Source organism: Pan paniscus, chromosome 2 (assembly GCF_029289425.2).
Source record: "Pan paniscus chromosome 2, NHGRI_mPanPan1-v2.0_pri, whole genome shotgun sequence".
Classification (NCBI taxonomy): Eukaryota; Metazoa; Chordata; class Mammalia; order Primates; family Hominidae; genus Pan; species Pan paniscus.
The window spans coordinates 194,811,986-194,838,434 of NC_085926.1; the positions used below are offsets into that span (position 1 = coordinate 194,811,986).

Consider the following 26,449-nt stretch of genomic DNA (forward strand, 5'->3'; position numbering starts at 1 on the left):
AGCCAGGTATTGTCCAAGGTTTCTCCCCATGTGATAGTCTGAAATATGGCCTTGTGGGAAGGGAAAGACCTGACCGTCCCCCAGCCTGACACCCGTAAAGGGTCTGTGCTGAGGAGGATTAGTAAAAGAGGAAGGAACGCCTCTTTGCCGTTGAAACAGGAGGAAGGCATCTGTCTCCTGCCCGTCCCTGGGCAATGGAATGTCTCGGTGTAAAACCCGATCGTATGTTCCATCTACTGAGTTAGGGGAAAACCGCCTTAGGGCTGGAGGTGGGACTTGAGGGCAGCAATACTGCTCTGTAAAGCATTGAGATGTTTATGTGTGTGCATATCTGAAGCACAGCACTTAATTCTTTACCTTGTCTATGACACACAGACTTTTGTTCACGTGTTTATCTGCTGACCTTCTCTCCACTATCATCCTATGACCTTGCCACATCCCCCTCTCCGAGAAACACCGAGAATGATGAATAAATACTAAGGGAACTCAGAGGCCGGCGGGATCCTCCTTCTGCTGAACGCCGGCCCCCTGGGCTCCCTTTTTTCTTTCTCTATACTTTGTGTCTTTCTTTTCCAAGTCTCTCGTTCCACCTAACGAGAAACACCCACAGGTGTGGAGGGGCAACCCACCCCTTCACTACCCCTCATTTTAGAGGGTCAGGGATACAAACAGACTATGATCCAGCTAGTTAGCAGACCCGTGATTAGGAAATCCATTGTATATAGACATGTCCTGTCATTTGAAGCTCCTAGCTACATTTCGGATTTTTTTTGAGACAGGGCCTAACTCTTGCCCAGGCTGGAGTGCAGTGGCCCAACACTAGCTGCCACTGCAACCTCGACCCATTGGGCCAAGCGATCTTCCTCCCTGGGACTCCCAAGTAGCTGGGATTACAGGCCCATGACACTATGCCCAGCTAATTAAAAACTTTTTTTCCGTTTTTTGTTTTTTTTTTTTGAGACGGAGCCTTACTCTGTCACCAGGCTGGAGTGCAGTGGTGCGATCTCGGCTCACTGCAACCTCCACCTCCCAGGTTCAAGTGATTCCCCTGCCTCATCCTCCTGAGCAGCTGGGACTACAGGTGCGCGCCACCACGCCTGGCTAATTTTTTGTATTTTAGTAGAAACGGGGTTTCACCACGTTGGCCAGGATGGTCTCGATCTCCTGACCTTGTGATCTGCCCGCCTTGGCCTCCCAAAGTGCTGGGGTTACAGGTGTGAGCCACCACGCCCAGCCACAATTTTGTTTTGTTTTGTTTTTGGTTGAAATGGCATTGCACTTTGTTGCCCAGGCTGGTCTTGAACTCCTGGCCTCAAGCAGTTCTCCTGCTTCTACCTCCCAAAGTGCTGGGATTACAGGTGTGAGCCACCACACCCAGCTCTGATCATTTCTAATTAGGCAGCACAGTTAATCATGCAATCTAGAAAGCTTGAAGCCGTCGGAAAAATTGAGGCTGGTAACCAGACACTAGCTGAGTGTTGTGTGTTCTCTGCTCTCTGGGGCAGGATGGGAGGGCTTGAGACCCACAGTTCTAAGGAGGAGGAACACCTGGCTCCCTAATCTGGGAGAATGACCTTTTTTTTTTTTCCCCCAAGACGGAGTTTTGCTCTGTCTCCCAGGCTGGAATGCAGTGGATCTCGGTTCACTGCAACCTCTGCCTCCTGGGTTCAAGTGATTCTCCTGCCTCAGCCTCCTGAGTAGCTGGGATTACAGGTGCATGCCACCACACCTGGCTAATTTTTATATTTTTAGTAGAGACGGGGTTTCACCATGTTGGCCAGGCTGGTTTTGAACTCCTGACCTCAAGATCTGCCCGCCTCAGCCTCCCAAAGTACTGGGATTACAGGTGTGAGCCACTGCGCCCAGCCAGGAGAATGACTCTTAAGGACAAGGTGCAGAAATGGCTGGAGAGTTTCCCTCTCAGGAACAGGAGTAAAAGAAAGTAGGGAGAAAATCTCCAGTGCTATTATATATTTCAAACATTACTTGTTTGTATAATAACCAAACACCGAGACAGCAGGCATCAGAGTGCCATGAAGTACAACACAACTCCCACTTCCATGCTTGAAGAGCTTTGTGAGAGCTGTGCCTGTTGAGGCAGGGGACGTGTACTGTGGACTCCAGGAATGACACAATGTTAGCCGGCAGACACCTCAAAATTCCTCTGATCCCAACAGACTGGGAAGTGGGGTGGGTGAGTGGAAGGGGCTTTCTCAAGATCACACAGCGAGGAGGTGACAGACCAAGGGGCTGGAATTTGGGTCCCCTGGATCTGGGCCACCTGTTCTCTATACTTCGTCTCACTGACTTGCACATATTTCGATAGGCAGATGGGTCTTAGGAAGCCAGAGGGTTGTCATGACAGCAAGGGTAAGGCATCATGGGAGGTTTGGGAGAGGTCATTGAGGAATGTCACTAGCAGTTCATTGTCTTTTTTTCACAACCAGGTACTATTACGTATTTCAAACATCACAGTGGCTGGAAGCAACAGGGCAGGAACAGACAGGTGTCGTCACTTAACCTGGTCTTTGGGGACCTTGACATCAAGACTGACAGGTCAAATCTTTGGTCTCAGGGAGAAGAGTGCCAGCTCACCCAGAAGGCAGAACAGCTAACAGCCATGCCCAGGAGAGGCAGCAGTGGGAGTCATGAAGGAGGACGGGGTCCTGTCCCAGCGTCCCAGCCCAGCTACCCAAGTAGAAGGTGGGACAGCATCTTCTATGGCTGAGTCTTGGGCAGTGGGTGCTCTGTCATATTGTCAGGTTTCTTCCCCCAGCTCCACAATGTGAAGACTGAGGTGGTCCCTCCAAGCCCCACTCAGCAAGGAGGACAGGGCTGGTGGATCCTCCAGGGTCAGATGGGGAAATAAAAGTGTTTCATTCTTGAAGGGGAAGCTGCACTTCTCCACGGCATGCCTGGTGGTGCCAGGGGTTACCACAAAGAGGCGGCAGAGCCATGGCCCACCGGCCACTTGGCAGGCTGGTTGTCTGGTGAAGCTTTTCAGGGTTTGGCACAGGGCCCAGTCCTCAGTCCCCCCCATGTCCACCACCTCCACTGGTGCCCCCGGGCCTGGGAGGTGCAGGAGGTGCCGGGGGGGCATGTAGGTGTGAGTGAAGAGGAGTGTGTAGTGGGTGGGTGTGCTTGGGAGCACAGGGGCGTGGACCACCTGCTCCAGGTACTCCAGGCCAGGCACCAGGCCCCCCTGATGCAGGCAGCCGAAGAGGAAGGCACCGAGGGCGTTGAAGAGGACCACAGTGCCCTTCCAAGGCACAGGCTGGGTCTGCGGACTACAAAGCAGGACCAGGGGGACCAGGAGGGGAATCAGGAACCGAGCCTCCTGGTGGCTAAAGGCAGATAGCAGGGCCAGAGGCGTGAAGTAGAGGAGAAGGAGACAGGACCTGGGGCTGGACAGCAGGCTCCGGGCACCCAGTGCCCTCAGGAGGCCCATTTGTGCAGAGGCCTGGAGGCCGACTTGCAGCTGTTGCCACGCAGCCTGCAGGGCCTGGGCATGCAGCACCCCGAAGAGCAGGAAGCCGTTGACTGCCAGGTGAGTGAGCCGCGCGTGCGTGCCATGTCTCGCCAGGTTTTGGGGATTCAGGTTGTAGTGCAAGAAGTTGACAGGTGTAAGGACAAGGGTCCTGGACGTAGCGGGGCTGGAGAAATACCAGCTGTCCACGGCCACAAACACCGCTGCCGTGAGGGCCGCCCCAGGGAGCAGCACCAGGGCCTCCCGGGTCAGAGACTTCAAACCAGGGTTTGTGGCTCCACGAGTGCCCCAGAGGTAGAGGGGGACCACAGCAAAGGCCAGAAAGGTGGGCCGGTTGAAGAAGCCAGCAGCCACAATGCCTCCAAGAAGCCAGCTGTGCCACCGTGGACCCGGCGCCGGCTCCTTGCGTGTAGGGCCCCACATTACATGGGAGGATACCAGCACCAGCAGCCACGTGAAGAGGAGTCCCTCAATGGTGTTGGAGAAGGTCCTTGTGTAGAAGACCAGGGTGACGTAGGAACCAGACAGCAGGGCCAGGGCATTCCAGCGATCCGCCCCCATCAGCGGGGCCAGGTGGTACACGGCCCCGTCCAGAGCAAAGGAAAGGGCAGTGAGGAGGAGTCGAGGCCCCACCAGCAGCGCGTAGCCGCTCACCAGGCCAGGCCACGGCCCCAGCTCCTCCCAGAGCCTGAGCAGCCAGAAGGTGGAGCCGGAAATCAGCAGGGGGAAGACCACCGAGCGGCAGGAGCTGCTGGGGTAAAACTCCCAGGGCCGCGCGGCCTGAAGGCCCAGGATGTCCTCTGCAGAGAGAGAGGCAGAGGTGAGCCAGTCCCAAGCTCAGGGATGTAGTGGGCAAAATTCTAGGAGGGCACCCCACATTCCCCACCCCTTGGTGTGTGTGCCCTGCATAATCCCTGGGACTGTGCACAGGCTGGATTTTTTCCTCCCTTCCTCCCTTCCCTCCCTCTCTTCCCTCCCTCTCTCCCTCCTTCTTTCCCTTCCTTCCCTTCCTTCCTTCCCTTCCCCTCCCCTCCTTCCCCTTCCTTCCCTTCCCCTCCCCTCCCTCCCCTCCCTTCCCTCCCTTCCCTTCCTTCCCTTCCCCTCCCCTCCCTTCCTTCCCTTCCTTCCTTCCCTTCCCCTCCCCTCCCTTCCCTTCCTTCCTTCCTTCCCTTCCCTTTACTTCCCTTCCTTCCCTTCCCCTCCCTTCCCTTCCTTCCCTTCCTTCCTTCCCTTCCCTTCCCCTCCCCTCCCTTCCCTTCCTTCCCTTCCTTCCTTCCCTTCCCTTCCTTCCCCTTCCTTCCCTTCCCCTCCCCTCCCTTCCCTTCCTTCCCTTCCTTCCTTCCCTTCCCTTTACTTCCCTTCCTTCCCTTCCCCTCCCCTCCCTTCCTTCCCTTCCTTCCTTCCCCTCCCCTCCCTTCCTTCCCTTCCTTCCTTCCCTTCCCCTCCCCTCCCTTCCCTTCCTTCCTTCCTTCCCTTCCCTTTACTTCCCTTCCTTCCCTTCCCCTCCCTTCCCTTCCTTCCCTTCCTTCCTTCCCTTCCCTTCCCCTCCCCTCCCTTCCCTTCCTTCCCTTCCTTCCTTCCCTTCCCTTCCTTCCCCTTCCTTCCCTTCCCCTCCCCTCCCTTCCCTTCCTTCCCTTCCTTCCTTCCCTTCCCTTTACTTCCCTTCCTTCCCTTCCCCTCCCCTCCCTTCCTTCCCTTCCTTCCTTCCCCTCCCCTCCCTTCCTTCCCTTCCTTCCTTCCCTTCCCTTCCCCTCCTTTCCCTTCCTTCCCTTCCCTTCCCCTCCCCTCCCTTCCTTCCCCTTCCTTCCCTTCCTTCACTTTGTTCATCTCTGTCACCCAGGCTGGAGTGCAGTGGCGAGATCACAGCTCTCTCTATGTTACTCAGGCTGATCTCAGACTCCTGGCTTCAATCCATTCTTCCACCACAGCCTCCTAATGTGCTGGGATTACAGGTTTGAGCCACTGCACCTGGCCCTCAGGATGGACTGTATCCTGAGATTAGGTTGCTTATACAGGAGCACTGACTGTAAAATAGGGAGACTATGCGGTGGGCCGGACCTAGTCACAACAATCTTTTAAAAACAGAGTTTTCACCAGCTGGACGCAGAAGTGGCAGTGAGATTCAAAGCATGAGAAGGATTTGACATGCCACTGCTGGCTTCAAGATGGAAGAGGCCATTGGCTAGGAATGCGGGTGGCCTCTGAAAGCTAAGAGCAAGGAAACCGCACCATAGGTTCCACAGCTGAAATGAACTAGATTCTGCTAGAATTAGAGAGCTTCCAGACAAGAACTCAGCCCAGTCCATACGCTGATGTCCACCTTGTGAGCAGAGAGCCTGTGCCGCACTTCTGATGCACAGAACTGTGAACTCACAGACGGGTGCAGTTTGAGCTGCTCGTAGGATTTTGAGGACTTGTCAGGAGCAGCAGAAGCAAGTGCAGGGGAGCTCAGAGTGCAGAGGGCAGGAGGGGCCTCCCCGGGAGATGAGGTGGCAGTGTGTCCTGGGAAGAGTGTGTGGGAGGCGGGCAGGTGGGGGAGGCCTAACCTCTTCTCAGGGTTCCAAGATCTCAAAAGCCAAGGACAAGCACCCTTGTCCTTACACCTGTCAAGCTTGACAGAGCCCCATCTCTGATAATGATTGTTATCAGGAGATGGGGGGAGAGAAGAGGGGTAGGGGATGAGCCATCAGGGTTATGTCAGAGGTGATTTATGTTAGTTTTGTTTACAATACTTAAATTTTTTTTTTTTTAGACAGAGTCTCACTCTGTCACGCATGCTAGAGCCCAGTGGTGCTATCTCGGCTCACTGCAACCTCTGCCTCTGGGGTTCAAGTGATTCTCCTGCCTCAGCCTCCAAGTAGCTGGGACTACAGGCGCCCGCCACTGCGCCTGGCTGATTTTTGTATTTTCAGTAGAGATGGGGTTTCGCCATGTTGGCCAGGATGGTCTTGAACCCCTGACCTCAGGTGATCCACCCGCCTCAGCCTCCTGAAGTGCTGGGATTACAGGCGTGAGCCACTGCACCCTGCCTATGATACTTAAATTTTTTGTAAGAAGAATATATCCAAGTAGTACTTACATAATTTAAGAAATACTTGCTGCCTGTTCTGTAACCCTGTGCCCCAACGTCCCAGAGCTCTGAGGGGTGGGGGCGCGGGAGCAGCTCCACTCCAAGCCTCATTGTTCACAGCGTCTCTTGCTTGATCACCTGCTGGCTGTTTCGAGCTGATCATACAGCCTGCGGATCATTCGGGCTCTTTGATTCTGCTACTTATTTCTCCAGCCTTTCAGCTGTTTTATCTGTCTATGTTAGATGTTGAAAGGGAAGCAAAATCCAGGATCAAATCTATCTGGCTGCTTTTCTGGTTAAAAAACGATGTGAGGGAAAGAAGATGAGCCTTTTAACTTAAAAAACAAATTCACCTGTTGAGCCCTGTGGCAAAGAAAGCTGATGCCTCCAAAATATCTATTCCCTCCTCCTTCATTAGACTTTTTTTTTTTTTTTTGAGATGGAGTCTCGCTCTGTTGCCCAGGCTGAAGTGCAGTGGCACAATCTTGGCTCACTACAACCTCCACCTCCTGGGTTCAAGCAATTCTCCTGCCTCAGCCTCCCAAGTAGCTGGGATTACAGGCGCCTGCCACCATGCCAGGCTAATGTTTTGTATTTTTAATAGAGATGGGGTTTCATCATTTTGGCCAGACTGGTCTCAAACTCCTGACCTCAGGTGATCCACCTGCCTCAGCCTCCCAGAGTGCTGGGATTACAGGTGTGAGCCACTGCATCTGACTCCTTTGACTCTTTTTCTGGGCACTTGGTCAGATATAAAGACTATAATTTTTAGCGTCCTTTGCAGCTAGGTGTGGCCTCATGATACATTCTGCCCAGTGTGATAGAAATGAGCAAAAAGCATGCGACCTTCAAAATATGACCTTAAAGAGAGAAGTAATGCCCTTCTCCTTTGTTGGCTGGAAAGACTGCCTGTAGACTTGATGGCTGGAGCTCAAGCAGCCGTCTTGAACTATGAGGATGACCCCACATGCCCATCACATCTGAAAGGCCTCGAGGCCTTTGGGCGAGACGGCATGGGCCAGGCAACCAGCCTCATGATGTGTCCCACACCGCCTAACAGATGAGTGAGTGTCCCAGGTCTGGGTTCCCTCACCCCTCTCTTGAATCTACAGAAGAGAAGTTTCATGATCTCAGATCACAGCCCTGTGGAAGCTCTTGCCAAACACTGGGGAAGCCTAACTCTAATAAAAGTGTTCCCATGGGAAGTCCAACACAGCTCTCATTCTGAATGACTTGTAATGTTGGTCCAAGCAGGGATACATCAAAGAGACCTGGCGGTTTATTAGCATTACCCAGAAGGTCAGTGTCACCACTCGGGAAGGAGATATGAAGTCCCCACTTCCAAGTTCTTACCCCAGAGAGAGAGGCTGCTGCTCTGCTTGTGGATTTACCACTCATCTGCCCAGACATGCTACTCCCTCCCCACAAAGTCTCCCGTCAGCTTCTCAAGCAGACTCTGCTGCAGCTTGTCTCAGCCACACATGCGGAGTTTTACCTGCCATCACCTCAGGGGACTGGAAGAACTCATCTGGGTGCACATAGCCCGTCTGCGGAAGGAGACACCACAGCACTCGGAGCAGGCTGAGACCACCCCAAAGCACCCTGACTGCCATCTTCAGATCCAGTTGTGGCCAACACACCGGGCCCAAAACCTGGAATGATGTCCCAGCTGCTACAGATGCTACGCTGGATCCACAGATCTGCATCTGTTGAGGATAACAGTTGTTGGTTATCACGATGTAAATTATAACATATTCAACTGTCTGAACAAACTCAAAATGGATCTGTCATTTAATAAAAATGACAATAATAAGAATAGCTACTTTATACTCTATGCCCACTAACTGCCAGGCACGTGACATGCATATTTCATTTAATCCTTTCCACAGTCTGGGGCAGTGGGTCTTAGGATCCCTATTGTACAGATGGGGAAACGGAGGCCTCTGCTGAGTAACTTGGTTACTTGCTGATCATATTTGCTAAGGAGTCTGATGGTTCATTTTATGTGTCCACTTGACTGGCCTAAGAGATACCCAGAGAGCTGGTAGAACATTATTTCTGGCAGTGTCTATAAGGGTATTTCAGGGAGAGATTAGCCTTTGTTGTGGTTTTTTTGTTTGTTTGTTTTTTGAGACGAAGTCTTGCTCTGTCACCCAGGCTGGAGTGCGGTGGCATGATCTGGGCTCACCGCAACCTCCACCTCCCAGGTTCAAGTGATTCTCCTGCCTCAGCCTCCTGAGAAGCTGGGATTACAGGCACACGCCACTATGCCCGGCTAATTTTTGTATTTTTAGTAGAGACGGGGTTTCATCATGTTGGTGAGGCTGCTCTTGAACTCCTGACCTCATGATCCGCCCACTTTGGCCTCCCAAACTCCTGGGATTACAGGCGTGAGCCACCGTGCCCAGCTAAGATTAGCCTTTGAATTGGTAGACTAAGAAGATCAGCTGCACCAGTGTGGGTGGGCATGATCCAACCCACTGAGGGTCTGAATAAAACAAAAAGGTGGAGGAAGGGTGAATTTGCACTCTCTTCAGCTGGGATAGCCATCTTCTCCTGCCTCAGACATCGGTGCTCCTGGTTCTCGGGCCTTCAGACTCTATGTCTCACACCAGTGTGCCCCAACCCACCTCCCCGAATCAAGCTCTCAGGCCATCGGACTAGGACTGGGAGTTACACTGTAGGCTCCTCTGTTTCTAAGGCTCCCGACTCAGACTGAATTAAACCACCAGCTTTCCTGGTTCTCCAGCTTGCAGGTGTCAGATTGTGGGACTTCACCAGCCCCCATAATTGCATGAGCTAATTTTCATAGTAAATGATAAAGCCAATTCCCTATTGTTTCTGTTTCTCTGGAGAATCCTGACTTATACAGGGTCTAAATATGACATTTGCTCAATGTGACATTTGCAAGGAAGATTAGGGTACCCAACAAATCTGGGTCTTGCAGCCCATCCTGATCACCAGCTCCTATCCACAGGCCAGTATGGCAGGCTGCTTCTTGCATTTCTGAAAACTTGGGAAAGTCAACGGATGCCACCCATTTCCCTGCAAAAATTACACTCAACCCCATTGTTTCCAGTCACTCCCTCCAACTTTCACACACCCTGGAACCTGCCTTTTGGAAGGTGATGGGAACATTTGTAACTCTATATGATGAGAATCCTAACTCCCTCAACTCAAATATAGTATTAACTGCATCTCAGAAGTTTTCTATGTAACTCAAAGAGCAGTGACAATCTGAGCCCATGGCATGCTGGATCTGTACGTCCACAGCACCGCTGCTGAACAGGAAAGCAAGCTTGACAACCTGCTTGTCCCTCCTCCGGAAATAGTGATGTTGCCCTGACTTCTTGATATTTTAAATTCTGACCTTAAATAGTTCTTGCTCTCAGGTGTAATGTCAGGTGGCTCACACCTATAATCCCAGAACTTTGGGAGGCTGAGATGAAAGGATCGCTTGAAACCAGGAGTTCAGACCAGCCTGGGCAGCAAAGTGAGATCCCCATTTCTACGAAAAAATAGCTGGACACAGTGGTGTGTGCTGGTAATCCCAGCTATTCGGGAGGCTGAGACAAGAGGATCACTTGAACCCAGGAATTTGAGGCTGCAGTGAGCTATGATCACACTACTGCACTTCTGCCTGGGTGACAGAGCAAGACCCTGTCAAAAAAAGAAGCCAGGTGCGGTGGCTCACACCTGGAATCCCAGCCCTTTGGGAGGCTGAGGCAGGCAGATTGCTTGAAGTCAGGAGTTTGAGACCAGCCTGGCCAACATGGCAAAAACCCATCTCTACCAAAAAAATACAAAATTTAGCCAGGTGTGGTGGTGTGCACCTGTAATCCCAGCTACTCGGGTGGCTGAGGCATGAGAATTGCTTGGACCCAGGAGGTGGAGGTTGTGGTGAGCTGAGATCACACCACAGCACTCTAGCCTGGAGGACAGAGCAAGACTCTGTCTCAATCAATCAATAAAAAGTTTTTTTAAAAAGAAAACATTGTTAACTATAGTTACCCTACTCTGCTATCAAACATTAGAAATTAAATCTTCTAACTGTAGTTTGTACTGTAGCTTATATTCTAAACTGATTTTTATTCCTAATATTGGTTTACTTGTGCATTCTTTTTTCTTTCTTTATAATCGTCACCAGAATTGTGTTGATTTTGCGAATTTTTTCAAAACATCAACTTTTGCCCTTGTTTTTAATTTCTTTGCTCATCTTTATTTTTTCTTTCCTTTTACTCTTTTGGGTGATTATCTCATTGTTTTATTTCAGATCTTTTGCTATGAGCACAGCTCGTTAATTTGGAGCCTTATTTTCTATAAGAAGTGTTGAAGGCTACACATTTTTCTCTAAATTAGTATTAACTGTACACCGCAAGTTTTCCTATGTAATAATTTCATCAACTTTTGGTTCTAAATATTTCTAGTTGCGTAATTTCTTCTTCCACTAATGCCTTATGGTTGAAGGATTTAATTTTTAGTGGTCCTTTTTGTAGATATTCCATGGATGCTTGAGAACACCATACATTCTATACTTACTGGATATAGAGTTCTATAAGTTGTCATTAGATCAAGCTTATTAGTTGTGTTGTTGAAATCTTTTTTTTTTTTGAGATAGGGTCTCACTGTGTTGCCCAGTCTGGAGTGCAGTGGCACGATCATGGCTTACAGTAGCCTCGACCTCCTGGGCTCAAGCAATCCTCTGACCTCAGCCTCCTGAGTAGCTAGGAAGACAGGTATGTGCCACCATCCTTGGTTAATTTTTAAATTTTTTGTAGAGACAAAGTCTTGCTATGTTGCCCAGGCTGGCCTTGACCTCCTGGGCTCAAGCAATCCTCCCACCTTGGCCTCCCAAAGTGCTCGGATTACCTGCATGAGCCACCTTGCCTGGCCCAAATCTTTTATGTTCTTAATTTATTGATTTTTTACTGCTTATTTTATCAATCACAGAAATGTGTGTTGAACTAGCTCATGAAATAGTTGACTTGTCTAATTTTCCTTGTAATTCTGTCAATTTTAGTTCATTTTTGAAGCTATATTATTATATTTGTAGAAGTTTATAATTGTTATGCCTTATTGGAAAATTGAATATCTTATCATTATATAGTAATCTTTTAATCTCTAGTTCTGTTTTGCCCTAAAATATATTTTTTCTGATATTACTGTTGCTATACACACTTTTTGGAAACTTAGTATTTACCTGGTACATCATTTTCCACCCTTTTCTTTTCTTTCTTTCTTTCTTTTTTTTTTTTTTGAGATAGTCTCGCTCTGTTGTCCAGGCTGGAGTGCAGTGGCATGATCTTGGCTCACTGCAACCTCTGCCCCTCCTGGGTTCAAGCGATTCTCCTGCCTCAGCCTCCCCAGTAGCTGGGACTATAGGTGTGCACCACCACGGCTGCCTAATTTTTGTATTTTTAGTAGAGACGGGGTTTTGCCGTGTTGGCCATGCTGGTCTCGAACTCCTGACCTCAGGTGATCTGCCCACCTCAGCCTCCCAAGATGCTGGGATTACAGATGTCAGCCACTGCGCCCAGCCAATTTAGGGTTATTATTGATACATTTATTTCTACCATCTTATTTTGTGTTTTCTTGTCTTGTTTTTTCAATTTTTTTCGTCCTTTCTTGCCTTCTTTTGAATTAGTTTTTTTTTCTCTTTTCTCTAACAGTTTGGAAGTTACATATACTCAGTTTCCAATATGCTATAAAATACCATATATTATTTAATATTTTAATATTTAGTATACTATGTTATGTGTCTTCACTATGATTATTCTGGGTGCACATTTCTTTTTATTTATTATAGTCGAAAGTTTTTTGGCTTCTCGAACCTGTGGATTAGGACCCTTTGTCATTTATAGAAAGTAATCCTTCATTAGACTATATGCTGCTGATAAAGACATACCCGAAACTGGGTAATTTATAAAGGAAAAGAGGTTTAATGGACTCACAGTTCCACACGGCTGGGGAGGCCTCGCGATCATGGTGGAAGGCAAAGGCACGTCTTACATGGCAGCAGGCAAAAAGCGAATGAGAAGCAAACGAATGAGAAGCAAGCGAATGAGACGCAAGCAAAGGGGGTTTCCCCTTATAAAACCATCAGATCTCGTGAGACCTATTCACTACCACAAGAACAATATGAGGGAAACCACCCCCATAATTCAATTATCTCCCACCAGGTCCCTCCCACAGCATGTGGTGTGGGAATTATGGGAGCTATAATTCAAGATGAGATTTGAGTGAAGACACAGCCAAACCATATCACAGACCTTCTCAGTCTATCTTCCCTGTCTCTTTAAGTTCTATTTCATATTTTCCATATCTTTAGCTCTCTTGGCTATATGTCGGGTAAGTTCTGTTCTATCTTCCATGTCTCTAATCATCCTTTCAGCTGTATCTAGATGTTAAACCTGTCTATGGAGTTTTAAATTTCAGTTGTTATATTTTTCATTTCTACAAGTTGTTTGATTTTTTTCCACATCTGCTTGCTCTTTTGTGATATTTTCAAGACTCTCTTTTATTTATTAAATGATATCAAACATACTTGTTGGATATACTAGGTTTGATAACTCCAGCATCTAAAGTCTGGATCTGAATCTGCTGTCTTGTTTCTGCTGGATCTCACTCATAGTGCCCTGTTTATTTGTATAGTTAGTGAATTATTTTATTTAGTGAATTATCTCATTTTCTTTGGAATATTACTGTGGGAATTCTTTGAGGTCAGGGATGAGGCAAATTTCTCAGTTCCTCTTGAAAGGATTTACACTTGCTTCTCTCAGGTAACTGTGGGCATTACACGCCTAGGACCATTTCTAATCAAATTTTTGGCTCCAGGTTTTGTGTGTGTGTGTGTGTTTATCTTTTAGGAAGGGGGATAGTGCCTGGTCATGTAAATTCATGAGGGCAGGCTCATGATTACAAATTCTGAAGGGAGATACCCCACCCCCAGCTCAATTTGATTAGCATCAGGATCCAACAAGGGCAGTTTTCCTTTCAGTCCTGTAGGGATGGAATAATTTTTCTCTTCCTTTTTTTTTTTTTTTTCTTTCTGAGACAGAGTCTTGCTCTGTCACCTAGGCTGGAGTGCAGTGGCATGATCTCGGCTCACTGCAGCCTCTGCCTCCCAGGTTCAAGCAATTCTCCTGCCTCAGCCTCTTGAGTAGCTGGGATTACAGGCGCATGCCACCACACCCAGCTAATTTTGTATTTTTAGTAGAGACGGGGTTTCACCATGTTGACCAGGCTGGTCTCGAACTCCTGACCTCGTGATCTGCCGGCCTCAGCCTCCCAAAGTGCTGGGATTACAGGCGTGAGCCACTGTGCCCGGCCGAATTTCTTAGGCCACCTTTATATTAGAACGTGGCCCTCCAGAGTCACAGTTTTGCGGGGAGTCTCCTGTTAGGCTTCCCTCCGGGTGGGCAGTAAGCTTTATCTTCTGTCCTGCTAGTCCTGAGAAGCTACCAAGTCCTGAAAACCTAATTTGCATAACCCAACTTTGAGGGTATCTACAAAAAATAGCTTTTTGTTTCCTAGTCTTTACAGTACAATAAGACACCCTAGAAGGAGATAGAAATAGTGGAAGGGGTCCCCGCTGTCAAATGGCATGCAATGTAGGGGCCTGAAGTGGCCAGTGGTTTGGATAATGAGGAAGCCAAGGAGGCTCTCAAATTCACAGTTTTGTATGTATCCTCAACTCCAAACCTGGCTCCTGGCTTTGCATACCTCTCTAAGTCCCTGTCTTCATGCCCAAGTATTACTTACATTTTATTCGGCTTACATACTATTTTATCCAGCATTTTAGTTATTTTCAGCACTTTATTCCTTTTATAATTCAAGGACAACTTTCCACTTGTGTCCTGTTTAACAACCTTTATTTTTTTTTTCTATTCATAAACATAATACAAAATTGTTGTAGAAAAAGTAAAAAGTGCAATAAGCCAAAAGGGGAAAATGGAAATTACATGCAGTTCCTGTCACTCAAAAAAACACTGTTAGGCCGGGCATGGTGACTCACGCCTGTAACCCCAGAACTTTGGGAGGCTGAGGCCGGCGGATCACCTGAGGTCAGGAGTTCAAGACCAGCCTGGCCAACATGGTGAAACCCTGTCTCTCCTAAAAATACAAAAATTAGCAGGGCGTGGTGGCGGGCGCCTGTAATCCCAGCTACTGGGGAAGCTGAGGCAGGAGAATCGCTTGAACCTGGGAGGCGGAGTTTGCAGTCGGCCAAGATCGCGCCACTGCACTCCAGCCTGGGGGACAAGAGCGAGACTTCGTCAAAAACAAAAAACAACAAAAAACAAACAAACAAAAAACACTGTTAACATTTTGATATATGATTTTCTTGGAAAATATGGGATTATATTTGTTTATTCTTATATATCTACACTTTGGCATAATGTTGGCATGAGAAATAGTCATGTTGAGAGTTAAGACAGGGATTGAGAAAAGCTAAATTAGTTTAAGCCGTGTCAAATTCTTCTCAAGGAAGTCACATATTTAAGGGACAGCCTTGGTCAGCGGATCCTTCTGGTCATGATTTGAGGGAGGGGGGCAGGAAACATGAGGGGACTGTGTTGCTATCACAGGATGTGTCTCAAAACGACTATGCGGGAACTTGTATATCTCCACAACTGCTGAAGGCATCTGCTGAGGGTGAGTGGGAATGGAGGATGCTATACCTAGGTCTCTGAGCTGGGCTCCAGAAGAACTGATGGCAGGCTGTTCCTCAGCGTATGGGAAGGTGGGCAAGTTGGCATCATGACTTCCGCTATGGAGCAAGCCAGTCTCATGGGCATGTGGCCTTCGATAGCATGGCTCTGCTGTCCTCTATCTCACCCTCGCCCACTCTTATTTTGCCCTCCAGTTAGTACACACCCTGCCCAAGCCTGTGCCATTGCCTGGGGCTGCTCCATCTCAGTAGTGTAGCTTTGCAACATTGAAATTGAATTTTGTCTCTATAAGGGATGTCTGACCATTCAGTGAGTATTTTCAATGTATCTATTATATATTTGTAAATGGAAGGGGATCATACAATGTTTGCTTTAAAATTTGTTTTGTCACTTAGCAAAGTATGACCATCTTTCCATATATCATGAGCATCCCCTCCCACCAGCTGCAAGTTCTCCTTCCATCATGCATCTACTCCTTCCCTCTGTTCTCTTTGGTTGACACCTTCCTTTCCATTAACAAACACGTCCATCTCTCTACCATTCTTAGAAAAACAACCAACCAAAACTCCCTTGAAACTGTATGTCCCCTCCTTCTACTACTACCTTTCTCTCCTCCTCCCTTCACAGGGATCCTCAAACCATCTGCATTCACTGAATTCACTCCTCGCTTTTTAATTTCAATTTTTTTTAGAGAGGGGGCTCTCGCCTCCTTGGCTTCCGCGTTGTCAAAACCATTGGCCACTTCAGGCCCCCACACTGCCTGCCATTTGACAGCAGGGATCCTTCCACTATTCCTAGCTCCTTCTAGGGTGTCTTACTGTACTGTGAGGGGTAGGAAACAAAAAGCTACATTTTGTGGATACTCTTGAAGTTGGGTTATGCAAATTAGGTTTTCAGAATCTAGAAAGCAGATGTGAGACAGGCCATATTTTTTGCAGTTTTCTTTGTTTTCTCCTGGGAAACAAGATCGTTGAAGACATGGGATGTTCGTGCATCAGCTTTCCACTATCCGGTCCCCGCTTTGTGGGAATGGAGGACACAGTTGCAGTTATGGTGGCCACAGTACTGTGTTACAAAACCCAGCTAAGTTCTGCAGGTGGCTTTACAGTAGCCTGACTCTTACAGGAGTGGTCGCTCCTTTATGGAGTTACTTCTGGGTGTTCAGAGAGATTTTCCTGGAGGCCCAAATAGAGGTCATTTTTCAGTGTACCGAATGATTTTTACTACCTATTTGCCTGTATCAAATTCCTTTTCTGCTGGCTTCTATTTCTTGTACTGAACCTTCACCATTTGGTATCAGAAGTGGCTGTAGCCAATAGGCCCTTAAGGATGACAATATTCATTTGCTAAAAGAAAATAACGGCTGGGAGCGGTGGCTCACACTTTTAATCCCAGCATTTTGGGAGGCCGAGGCGGGTGGACCACCTGAGGTCAAGAGTTTGAGACCAGCCTGGCCAACATGGTGAAACCCTGTCTCTACTAAAACGACAAAAATTAGCTGGGCGTGGTGGTGTGCACCTGTAATCCCAGCTACTCAGGAGGCTGAGGCAGAATTGCTTGAACCTGGGAGACAGAGGTTGCAGTGAGCCGAGATTGCATGACTGCACTCCATCCTGGGCGATAGAGCAAGAACCTGTCTCAAAAAAAAAGAAAAAAATGAAAGAAAGAAGAAAGGAAGGAAGGAAAGAAAGAGAGAAAAGAAAGAGAAAGAAAGAAAGAAAGAAAAGAAAACAACTACCTGCCTATCCTTTATGCCCAGAAAGAAAAAAATCTTTCAAGAACAAGGACAAAATAAAGATATTTTCAAGAAAACCAAAACTGAAAGTTCTTCACAAGCAGATATTCAGAAAATTATAAAGAATATATATCAGGCAGAAGGAAAAATGGTTCCAGATAGAAGTTCTGAGACGGAAGTAGGAATAAAGAGCAAAATAAGTTGGTCATTAAATGAGAGACATGTGGAAGGGGGAAGTCAAATAAATACCATCTTCCTGCTGCTTTGACTGTTTCCTTCTAGCGAGTAAGGTATAGGAGATGGATACAGTTTCTGAAGTAGTATTCCATGCTCATTCACCGGCTTCGTTGGGTGCTGCTGACAGGCGGCTGTGGTGGTTTGGCAATGGCTTTCTAACCCTGAGTCATAATTAAAGTGCTGTGTTCTTGAATGCAGTAGTTCCAGTGCTGGTCTCCTGAGTCCTCACTTTCCTGATAGGGGACAGAAGTAGTAGCTCCATTGGTCAGTTTTGCAGTGTTCTAGGAGTCATTCCTGGGGATTCAGCCCAGAGCTTGATCGCCCAACCCTTCCAAAGGTTTTGTAAGCAGCTAATTCCCTATATTAACTCCTTTTTGCATAAAACATTTAGTTGTTTGCAAACAACAACAACAAAAACAAGGCAAGCTGCTTCAACAATTCATCATGTTGCCAGGTGTGATGGTGCACCCCTGTAGTCCCAGCTCCTTGGGAGGCAGAGGCAGGAGGATTGCTTGACCCCAGGAGTTCAAGGTCAGCCTGGCAACACAGCAAGACCCCCATCTCTTAAAAGAAAAAGCAGGAAACAATTCATCATGTCACATAAAAAAACAACCAGACTTGGTACTGCCAGGGTCCCTTGCTGCTTCTCAGGTCAGCCTTGATGCTGCCTTTCTCTTTGTGTGGACATAATCCTCAGTTCCAGCCATCCCGTCCAGACATGACAAACAGAAGTGTCTGTATTTTTGAGGCTATCTCTTTTTAAAACAGGTTTATTGAAATATAATTAATATACCGTACAATTTTAAAGTGTACAATTCAATGGTTTTTGGTATATTCGTAGACAGGTGCAACCATCACCACAGTCAGTTTTACAAATTTTCATCACTCAAGAAGAACCCCATATCATTTAGTTATCACCTCCCATCCTTGTCCACCACCCCAGACTCTGGAAACCACTAATCTACTTTCTGTCTCTATAGAATTCCCTATCCTGAACTTCCATATGAATGAAATCGTAAGGTCTGTGTGGGGAAAAGAAAGAGAGATCAGACTGTTACTGTGTCTATGTAGAAAAAGGAAGACATAAGAAACTCCATTTTGATCTGTACTAAGAAAAATTCTTCTGCTTTGAAATGCTATTAATCTGTAACCCTAGCCCCAACCCTGTGCTCACAGAAACATGTGCTGTATTGACTCAAGGTTAATGGATTTAGGGCTGTGCAGGATGTGCTTTGTTAACAATGTGTTTGCAGGCAGTATGCTTGGTAAAAGTCATCGCCATTCTCCAGTCTCGAGTACCCAGGGACACAATGCACTGTGGAAAGCCACGGGGACCTCTGCCCAAGAAAGCCTGGGTGTTGTCCAGGCTTCCCCACACTCAGACAGCCTGAGATGTGGCCTCGTTGGAAGGGAAAGACCTTACATTACAGTCCCCCAGCCCGACACCCATAAAAGGTCTGTGCTGAGGAGGATTAGTGAAAGAGGAAGGCCGTTTTGCAGTTTAGAGGAAAGCATCTGTCTCATGATCCCCTGGGAATGAAATGTCTCGGTGTAAAACCTGATCGTACATACTGAGATAGGAGAAAACCACCCTATGGCTGGAGGTGAGACATGCTGGTGGCAATACTGATCTTTACTGCACTGAGATGTTTATGTAAAGTTAAACATAAATCTAGCCTACGTGCACATTCAGGCATAGCACCTTTCCTTAAACTTATTTATGACACAGAGTCTTTTGTTCACATGTTTTCCTGCTGACCCTCTCTCCACCATTACCCTATAGTCCTGCCACATCCCCCTCACTGAGATAGTAGAGATAATGATCAATAAATACTGAGGGAATTCAGAAACCAGTGCCGGTGCAGGTCCTCACTTGCTGAGTGCCGGTCCCCTGGGCCCACTTTGCTTCCTCTGTACTTTACCTCTGTGTCTTATTTCTTTTCTCAGTCTCTCGTCTCCACCTTGCGAGAAATACCCACAGGTGTGGAGGGGCAGGCCCCCTTCAGTCTCTGGAGGCCTTTGTGGCTGGCTTCTTTCACTTAGCAGAATGTTTTCATGGTTCGTCCGTGTTGTAGCAGGTATCAGTACGTCCTTACTTTTTATGGCCAAGTGATATCCCATTGTGTGGATATACCATATTTTGTGTGTCCATTCATCCATTGATGAACCTCTGAGTTGTTTCCATGTTTTGGCTATTGTAAACAGTGCTACTATAAACTTTTGTGTACAAGTTTATTCGTGGACATATGTCTTCATTTATCTTGGTATATACGTAAAGTCCCTGCATCCTATGGTAACTTTATGTTTAATCATTTGGGGAAACTTCCAGGTTGTTTTCCAAAGTGGCTGTATCATTTTACATTCCCACCAGAAATGTATGATGGTTCTAACCAACACTTGTTATCTGACTTTTGGGTTCCATCCATCTCAGTCGGTGTGAAGTGGTATCTCATTGTGGTTTTGATTTGCACCTGCATTTCTCTTTAAGATCAAGGAAATCTTTTCCAGAAGTTCACCAGCAGACTTTCTATCAAGTGCTGTTGAACAGAACTGCATCAAATACACCTTCCCAAACCAGTCACTGGCAAGGGAAATGAGATTACTGACGAAGACTCACCTCCTGGGTTGGAGCTGGGACTGTGGGAGCTTACCCTAACAACAGATTCTGTTAGGAAGGAGGAAGGAGGCAGAGGATCAGCTAGCCGTGTGGCTGCTACACGTGGCTTCCACGGGCTCTCACAGCTTTCCTCCTCCTCAGGCCATTTGTTCTTAGGCTTCTCTTCCTCTGTCCACCCCTTAAATGTCAATGTTCCTGGTCTTCAATGTCCTCCATATACACTTTTTTGGATCATCTCATTTATTCTCATGGTTTCCATTTCTACTTGATGCCTTCTGAAATTGCTTCTTTTCTGAGCTTCGGATTTACTGATAATAATAAGGAATAGTATAACAATAATAATAGCACTACCTTTTTTTATTTCTTTGCTTTTATTTTTATTTTTATTTTTATTTATTTATTTATTTATTTTGAGACGGAGTCTCACTCTGTCGCCCAGGCTGGAGTGCAGTGGTGCGATCTCAGCTCATTGCAAGCTCCGCCTCCCGGGTTCACGCCATTCTCCTACCTCAGCCTCCCAAGTAGCTGGGACTACAGGCGACTGCCACCAGGCCGGCTAATTTTTTGCATTTTTAGTAGAGACGAGGTTTCACCATGTTAGCCAGGATGGTCTCGATCTCCTGACCTCGTGATCTGCCCACCTCGGCCTCTCAAAGTGCTGGGATTACAGGCATGAGCCACCGTGCCCGGCCTAGCACTACCATTTTTTTAAATTTTTTTGAGATGGAGTCTTGCTTGTCGCCTAGGCTAGGTGCAGTGGCACGATCTTGGCTCACTGCAACCTTTGTCTCCCAGGTTCAAGTGATTCTTCTGCCTCAGCCTCCTAAGTAGCTGGGACTACAGGCACGCGTCACCACGCCTGGCTAATTTTTGTATTTTTAGTAGAGATGGGGTTTCACCATCTTGGCCAGGCTGGTCTCAAACTCCTACCTCATGATCCACCTGCCTCGGCCTCCCAAAGTGCTGGGATTACAGGCGTGAGCCACCGTGCCCAGTCTAGCACTGCCATTTATTAGATACATATTACCTTCCAGGCTTTGTACCTTATCTTATTTAATTATGAGAAGTCTATAACCCTATCCTATTTTTTTGTTTTTTAAGACAGGGTCTCACTCTGTCACCCAGGCTGGAGCGCAGTGGCATGATCTCAGCTCATTGCAACCTCTGCCTCCCAGGCTCTAGCAATCCTCCCACCTCAGCCTCTATAAACCTATTCTTATCCCTGTCTTACAGACAAATGAACAGGCTTTTTGCAAAAGGTAACGGAACTAATAAGTTGGTGAAGCTGGAAGATGGACCCGGTCTGTTTGACTCCACTGCCCTGCTCCACTGCCCATTAGGCTTCTGTACCTACTTCAAACACGGGGCAGCCCAAAAGAACTCATCACCTTCCCTGGAACGAGCCCTGTCCCCATGCTCCCTACAGCAATCAGGGAACTACCATGTATTAGTGTCTCAAACTCTTGGTACCAATTTACTGTGTTAATCTATTCTCACACTGCTATAAAGAACTGCCCAAGACTGGGCAATTTCTAAATAAAAGAGGTTTCATTGACTCACAGTTCTACATTGCTGGGGAGGTTTCAGGAAACTTACAGTCATAGCGGAAGGGGAAGCAGGCACCTCTTCACAAGGTGGCAAGAGAGAGTGTGGGTGGAGGAAATGACGGATGCTTATGGAACCATCAGATCTCATGAGAACTCCCTAACTATCAGAAGAACAGCATGGGGGAAACCGCCCCATGATCCGATCCTCTCCCACCGGGTCTTTCCCTCAACACTTGGGGATTACAATTCAAGATGAGATTGGGGCGGGGACACAAAAGCCTAACCATGTCATACCATTTGCCCAATTTAGTCCAGAATCCCACGGGCTATCTCCCTCCTCCTTTGTCCCTGCACTACGTAATGCCAACGTTGCTTGCTAATTATTCCTTGAACCCAGCTCTTGTTCCTCATTCTCCACTGTCATTGTCTGAGTCCAGGTATGCTGTGACTGGTGTGCATGTACCTGGGATTTCTTAGCCTTAGGGGTGGCTGGCTGTGCAGAATCTTTGGATGGCTGGAGGCCCTGGGTTGGTTGTTTCTGTCTGCAAACAGCCCCCTCCTTTGTTAACCAGTGTGTCATATAACAGCAATCATTTTCTGTGGATGAATAATGAGGGAGATGGTAAGAAGCATGACCTGGAGTAGATTGCACCGCCATCCGCCTCTCCACTTTCCCTCTCTCATTGCATCCTTCCTCCTGACTGCGGCAGAGACAGGCTGAATCACTCCCCTGTGAGAAACCTCTGGATGGGGGGCCATCCCCTCACCACCCTGAGGACCAGGTCCACATTCCTTACTGTGGCTGACAAGGCCCTCCGTGGCTTCCAGTGTCCCCTTCCCGCCTCCACTCCTGTGTTCGTGAGTAGAATTCGGTGCTCCAGAAACATCACGCCTTTCTGCAGCCCTCTCCTCTATTCCGTGCTGTTTCTCACCCCAGCTGCTTGGCTCACACGGTTTCACTTACCCAATACGCTAATAACATGGAGGTTAAGACCAGCGGTGGCATCAGGTAACGCGGTTCAAGTCATTGCTGTCTGTCACTTGTTCATGGTGAAAGCACTCAATCTCTCTGAACCCCAATTTATACCTCAGCTGTAAAACAAGTACCTATCTCAGGGCTGTTGTGAAGATGAAATGAAGAAAATATGCAGACATAAGTGGTTGCTTTCTTTATCCATTTTGCTTAACTGCCCTAACCCCCAAGAAGTCTTCCCTAACCCTCCTTCTGAAGGACCCTGTGCAAAACTCTGCAGGCGCCATGCACTGACTGTTGTCTGATTATTTCTCTGCCCTGCTTGGCTGAGGTCTCCCAGGCATGGAGTCCCTTTGAGATTCATCTCCAGCCTGGGTGGGCCCACTGGGGCCCATCTGTCAAGGACAGAGCAGGAGGTCCTCCGGAGAAGGTGACAACGTAGTGGGGCATCGACCATAACAAATGCGGGAGCTCCAGGGAACGACCCCCGCCCGCTGGCGTCTCTCCAGTCTGAGACCCCACTGGAGGAGCTGTCCATGTGGCTGCCTCTCGCCTTTTATCCCAGGGGACAGAGCCAACGCCAAGCATGGCAACCACCCACCTTAACCTAATCAGGATGCAGCCTGCTCATTAATTCATTCATTCATTCAGAGGGATCTGTCCGGGTGCGGGTCCGGCACGGGTCCAAATCCTGCATCTCCAGTAGCCTCCTGGGGGTCGGTCGTCGGGAGAGCTCGTGAGCGGAAGGCTTTAGAATGAAGCGACAGGGCCCAGAGTCGTGGAGATTGGACTGGAGGGCAGGGGAGCAGGCATTGACAACCACGCCGACAGGGGCATCCCGCGCGCGTGTGTGGGAGAATGTGTAGGGCAAGCAGCAGGGAGAGACCATCTCAGAGACAGGGGAACAGCCAAGCAGAAACCACTGTGCTGGGCGCGGGGGGAGGCCGGGAGAGACAGCACATCTGCGGGGCGGGAGGAGGGGAGGGAAGGGAGTAGAAACACTGCTCCCGCCAGCCGCGGGTGATGGGGACACTTGTCCAGCTCGCTGAGTCCGAGGGCCTGGGCCCGCTTTGGGTGCCCTGTTTCTCCGGCGCCCAGGTGTGTGCGCAGAACCGTGTCTGCTCCAGGGACAGCAGTGAACGAGCGCCGTCCGGAGTGGCAGGGCCATCAGGAGTGGCAGGGCCATCAGGTGTGGCTCATTCCAAGAAAGGTCCCTACCTTCACATGTAAACTTCCTAGCAAAGCTGCTGGGTTGCGGCTTATGGGAGAAGGCGGCGGGCCCAAGGTTCGGCCCCTTTGTCTGAATCTGGCATTTGGAGCAGGCTTTAAGACTTCGGGAAAAGCCGGGCCCCTGTGCAACCACCAAAGGCTGCTTCTCCCACCCTCAGGACTAAGATCTTGTTCCAGTCCTCCAGTCCTCGGGGTCTACTCCAGGGGTACAAGGTGAGAGTGGCTCTCCAGAGTACATTTGCCTTTTGGTGCCGCACTGCATCCTCACTTTGACCCTGAGCGCTGCAGTAAGCCCTGCAGGGTGCTCCACCTTGAAGCACGGGAAGATCTGATGCTGGCCGCCTTCTTCCTTCGGTTGCCTGAAAGGGCCCGTGTTTATCCTTCGCTTCACAGAGAACGCAACACACAACATTAAACACACATAAAGAGAGTGAAAGAGAACAAGGCATCTTCATCAAGGAGGGCGCACCATTTAACCACCCGCGACCTTGCAGTGCGCCTCTGCAAAGTGGGGACTCCGCTCTGTAGCAGGAGATGGGGGTGTTGACGATGTTGAAAGTAGTTCCCAGTTTTCCGAGGCAAAGGTGTCTGGGGCTGACGAATGACTTTTGAGAAGAAGGAATGATGAGAAATGTCCTCATTACAGAACTTTCCCGGCCACACTGTGAGTCCCACGCAAAGACCCCATGACCACCAACCGGAGCGCTGGGTGCTCCCTGGCAGGGTCGCCTTTGCTTTTTGCGCGCCCCCATGCCACCCCTGGGGCAGGAGGGCCATCCTCGCATCCTGGGAGTGCAGGCCTGGCCCGAAGCGCAGCCCCCGAGGCCGGGAGCCGAGATTCTTCTCGGCTTCGTGCTCAGAGCTTTGCAGCGTGGCATGGTTTCCTCCTCTTGCCCTGTTGCTGTTTCATACCTGGGGGAACCGAGACCCAGTCGGGTTATGGGCCTCCCTGAGAACACTGGCCTCCAGCAGAAGCAGATTCAACCCCAGGCCTCAACCTGGGCCCAGACCCGTGCCCTGGAGTGGAGTTTACCCACTGCCGCCCTTCCTGGGCAAATGTCACCGCTGCCTCCGTCCCCCTAGGTCCGGGGCGGGTCAGTGCTCCGAGCCAGCGGACCCCGGCCTAGGGACAGGTGCCTGCGAGAACGTGGGGGGCGGCCCCCAGCTCCCCTGCCCTCCTCCCTAGAGGCTGGGCCTGCGGGTCTCCCGGCTGCGCGCAAGGCGGGAACGGAGCCGACTGTGGTCCGCTCGCCCTCCCCGCACCCGCTCCTCTGGAGCCGCTGGGGCTGCGCATCGACTCACCCGCGCGGCCTCCGGGCTGCGCCTTCAGCGCTGGCGGCGTCCTGCCCGGCGAGGGCCAGGGTCCCAGGCGGCCCCGGAGGCGGCGGGACCGCAGGGCGGAGGGGAGGCCGTGGGAGCGGCCGGGCGCGCCTCAGCAGCGCGGAGACTGGGGCCACCGCCGCCTGCGCAGGGCCGGCCGGGAGGGAGGAGGAGCGCGCGGGCGGGGCCGCCGTGTACGTCCCCGCGCTCCCGCCCGGCCTGGCCCCGCGGTCCCGGAGCGAGCTGGGGCCACGCTGGGGAGGGTCCTGGGGGCGCCGCCGTCCCTCGGGCCGGGCAACGCCGGGCGGGGACCGGTCTCGCCCCGCCGCGCTCGGGCTCCCTCCCCGGCAGCCGCTCCTCGGCGAACAGCCTTTCGGCGCGCGGGGCTCTTAAACCAAACACCCCAGGCCACACTTCTCTCGTTCGAAATGACCGTTTCGGGGTTCTCTGTGCGGGGAGCTCCGCCGCCGCCGTCCCCCTTCCACGCGCGGGAGGTCGGCGAGGGCAGGGCGCGGACCCGGAGTGCGGCCCCCGGTCCTGCTTCGTGGCCCGAAACGCCTCACAATGGAGTCGCTCCTGACAAGGGACTCAGCGCACGGGGCGGCTGCTGAGCCCCGCAGCGATCGGCGGGTGTGAGGTGTTCCCCGGCGTGATTGCCCGGGAGCCTGTCAGCCCCAGCCCTGACAGGAAAGGGAAGTCGAGAGGAGGCTGAGCGAACGGCCGCCGCCCCCGCGGGAGCCGCTCCGGGCGGACCCTGAGGGGCCTCTCCCTGCGCGAGAGAGCGGCGTCCGCGGGGAAGCGCGACCCAGAGGGGTCGGCGACGGCGCGCGGGGCGGGCGCGGCGGGTCCCTCTCCTCCGCCTGTGCCTGTGGGATCGGCGGGCTTGTCGGGCTGGGAGAGCCTCGTGGAACCCGGGCATCCGGGCAGCAGCGGCCTCCGAGCCACCGTGGAGGCGCCCGGGGTCGGCACAGCGAGGCCGACGGGGACCTGACACGGTCACGCGGCGCCGGGGAGCAGGTTCGAGTGGCCGGGCGTGGGCCGTGCTGCCCCTCCGCGTTCCGCGGGCGGGGACGGGCGAGCGGCCCTAGGGGGCTGCAGGGAGGACGCCGCGTGGACGGAGAGCCAGTGCCCGGGGGCCAGATCCCCTCCCGAGCTGCGGCGCGACGCGCGGGCACCCGTGCCCTACCCGGTGGCCTCGCCGCTGCGGGCTGCGCTGAGAGCGGGGTGGCGCGACGCGGTCCCTCACCACGCAGGGGGATGACGGCACCACCGCGTCCCCGCCGCTGGAGCTTCCCGCCCGCGCCGCCGGCCCGACGCTGCCCCCTGGCGGGAGAGCGCTGCAGGAGCCCCGGCGAGGCCGAGCCGCGGGACCCGACCTCCCCGCCGGCCTCCCACTCCCACGCCGCCTCCGAGGGTCGGCAGCCGGATCGCCCTCCATGCCCCATAGCACCCCTCACATCAAAAACAACGACTTTGTTAAGATGTGAGGTATTACATACATACGATGAATACCAGGAAATTTAAGTACAGTACACGGAAGTATACAGTTCTGTGAACTTTTTCT

At 50.4% G+C, this 26,449-nt stretch overlaps 1 protein-coding gene across 5 annotated transcripts; it reads right to left on the reverse strand.

Annotated features, from left to right (window-relative positions):
* Positions 1-1,956: 1,956 nt before the first annotated feature.
* PIGZ (phosphatidylinositol glycan anchor biosynthesis class Z) lies at positions 1,957-26,273 on the reverse strand. Of its 5 annotated transcripts, none has more exons than XM_063602686.1 (4): positions 24,868-25,046; positions 17,211-17,431; positions 8,053-8,263; positions 1,957-4,287 (listed from the first exon to the last, which is right to left on the reverse strand). In XM_063602686.1, the coding sequence occupies exons 2-4, from the start codon at positions 17,211-17,213 to the stop codon at positions 2,759-2,761; spliced, it is 1,743 nt and encodes a 580-aa protein (XP_063458756.1). In that variant the 5' UTR covers positions 17,214-17,431; positions 24,868-25,046; the 3' UTR covers positions 1,957-2,758. The 5 variants fall into 5 exon arrangements, with proteins under 5 accessions (XP_063458756.1, XP_063458755.1, XP_034813872.1 ...); XM_063602685.1 differs by lacking the exon at positions 17,211-17,431 and adding an exon at positions 21,826-21,959; XM_034957981.3 differs by lacking the exons at positions 17,211-17,431; positions 24,868-25,046 and adding an exon at positions 26,072-26,273.
* Positions 26,274-26,449: the final 176 nt, after the last annotated feature.